General features: G+C 35.2%; 1 protein-coding gene across 1 annotated transcript in view; it reads left to right on the top strand.

Moving 5' to 3' along the window:
• Window positions 1–566: 566 nt before the first annotated feature.
• The window catches only part of LOC106941331 (oocyte zinc finger protein XlCOF19-like), a gene marked incomplete at its 3' end in the record, with an annotated part of 7862 nt that continues 6438 nt past the window's right edge, over window positions 567–1990 (top strand). The window contains exon 1 of the mRNA XM_015024309.1: window positions 567–836. Within this exon, the coding sequence (XP_014879795.1) occupies window positions 773–836 (64 nt within the window). The remainder of the gene's footprint in view (window positions 837–1990) is intronic.

Raw genomic sequence — 1990 nt, forward strand, 5'->3', positions numbered from 1 at the left:
TATACAAATATTTTGTACAGGCAACTCTTCATATTGTAACAGTGAATATGAAGTGAAATCTTTCCCAAATATTATTGCTTATTTTAGAATAAGAACTACTTTCTGTATTTTGGCTAAAAGAATGCTTGTGGATTAGTTTGTAAAACATTGAAGTTTTCTACAACTTCTTTAAATTTAACACCACATTGTTGTGAAACTGTTCAGGTGTATTTTTGAAGTGGACATGTTGCGTGCATTTTGAAATAAGAAATGTAAAATATGATAAAAAATATTTTTTTTTGTTTATTTGATTCCTATTCAAGCCACTTTGATTAAAATGACTATATATGTAATATAAGCGTCTACGGAGTATCTTTGTTTGCATTTTTGGTTGGTGGTGTGCCTCGTGATTTTTTGAATTACAACAATGTACCTTGGCTCAAAAAAGGTTGAAAAACACTGGTCTAAACGACGGGTTGCCAGTCTGAACGCCCCACCATCCGTCTCAGTTGTCGAGCCCTTGGGCAAGATGTTTCACCCATTAATACGCAAATATTACTGGATAATACGAGCAAATAATACGATTTGCTCGTATTATCCAGAAGGGGGCGGTAATGCAACGATGTGAATGCCGACGGTCATAAAATCCCAAAGAAGAAGAATAGGAGGAAGAACAACAAGATGGCGCATAGTTTGTTTTGCTGAATTTTTCGACAGTTTGTCTAAAGTTTCTCAACGAGCACAATGAACTTTCACAGAGTTTAAAGGAATCATCGTCAAGTCGGAGGAAGAGATGGATGATAAGCGCAGACTGCTGGATTTCTCCCGGATTCCCCGGATAATTTTACACCGAATAGGTAGGAAACAGCAGCGTTTGGATGAAGGTTAAGGTCTAAATATAGAAGTTTTCTGTATGATGATCATTTTAGTAACTGTTCCCCTCCTGTATAAATGTTTTGATATCAGATAAATGAACGCGAACATCACAACTACGCTGTGAGAATGGCTTATTTATTGAAGAGAAAATGGAACCAGTGACCTTTTTTACGGCTCTCCTCCTTTAATTACCGAGTTTTACTTTCGTAAACAGGAGAAATGTGAACAATGCAGCGCAAGGCCAGTAAAGCAAGCGGCATAAAACAATAATTGCGGTGTAAGTAGCTGCAAAATGTAATAATTTTTAATAAATAAATTGTAGTGGCGAATATTTGTCAAACCAAATATCCTATAAAAGTCAAATCAACAAACCACCGCTGCACTGAGGTGATGCTTCATACGCAGGTAAAAGAAGTTTAATGTCCAAAAAACCTGAAAATTGTTTTTATGTTCTTTTTTCAGCTTGGCTAGCAAATAACAAAGATCAAATTTTTCATAGTTTCCTCTCCTGCTCTGGTGAAAACCCAATGCATGCTGGTCCTGTACCAGACCCTGTACTGAGAGAAAATGGACCCACTGTCAAGATTCTGGGTTCTTGGGTTAGGATTTTGGTTTTGTGTTTTTTTGTTTAACCAATTATGTTCTAGCTCACTGTAGATCTAGCCTTCATGATTATGCTAGTTTCATTATTTAATGTTACATATTTTGGTTAGATCTCTCATTCTTTGATGTCAGTCCCATGTTGTGTTTCCAGTTGCGTTTATTTCTTAGTTATCACTCTTCAAGTGATTCTTCAGTAATTCTTATTCCCAGTGGTGGAGAAAGTACTCAAAAATGACTAGTAAAAGCACAAATACACAGACAAAAATGTACTCAAGTAAAAGTAAAAGTACCTCATTAATGTTTGTACTTAAGTAAAAGTAAAAAAGTACTGTCTTTTAAAAATACTTCAGCATTAAAAGTAAAAGTACTTGCTGAATGTATTGCCTAATCACTAATACAATATCATTAAGTGTACCTATCGTATTGTTTACTCTTTGCACCATGGTTTATTCAGATATGTGATTCTATGCATCATAATTTTAGGGATGGAAACATCTTGTCTCCTGTCCTAACATAGCATGAACTTCACTTT

Source organism: Poecilia latipinna, unplaced genomic scaffold, assembly GCF_001443285.1.
Source record: "Poecilia latipinna isolate Pla-1442-1.1 unplaced genomic scaffold, P_latipinna-1.0 Scaffold3610, whole genome shotgun sequence".
NCBI classification, from domain to species: Eukaryota; Metazoa; Chordata; class Actinopteri; order Cyprinodontiformes; family Poeciliidae; genus Poecilia; species Poecilia latipinna.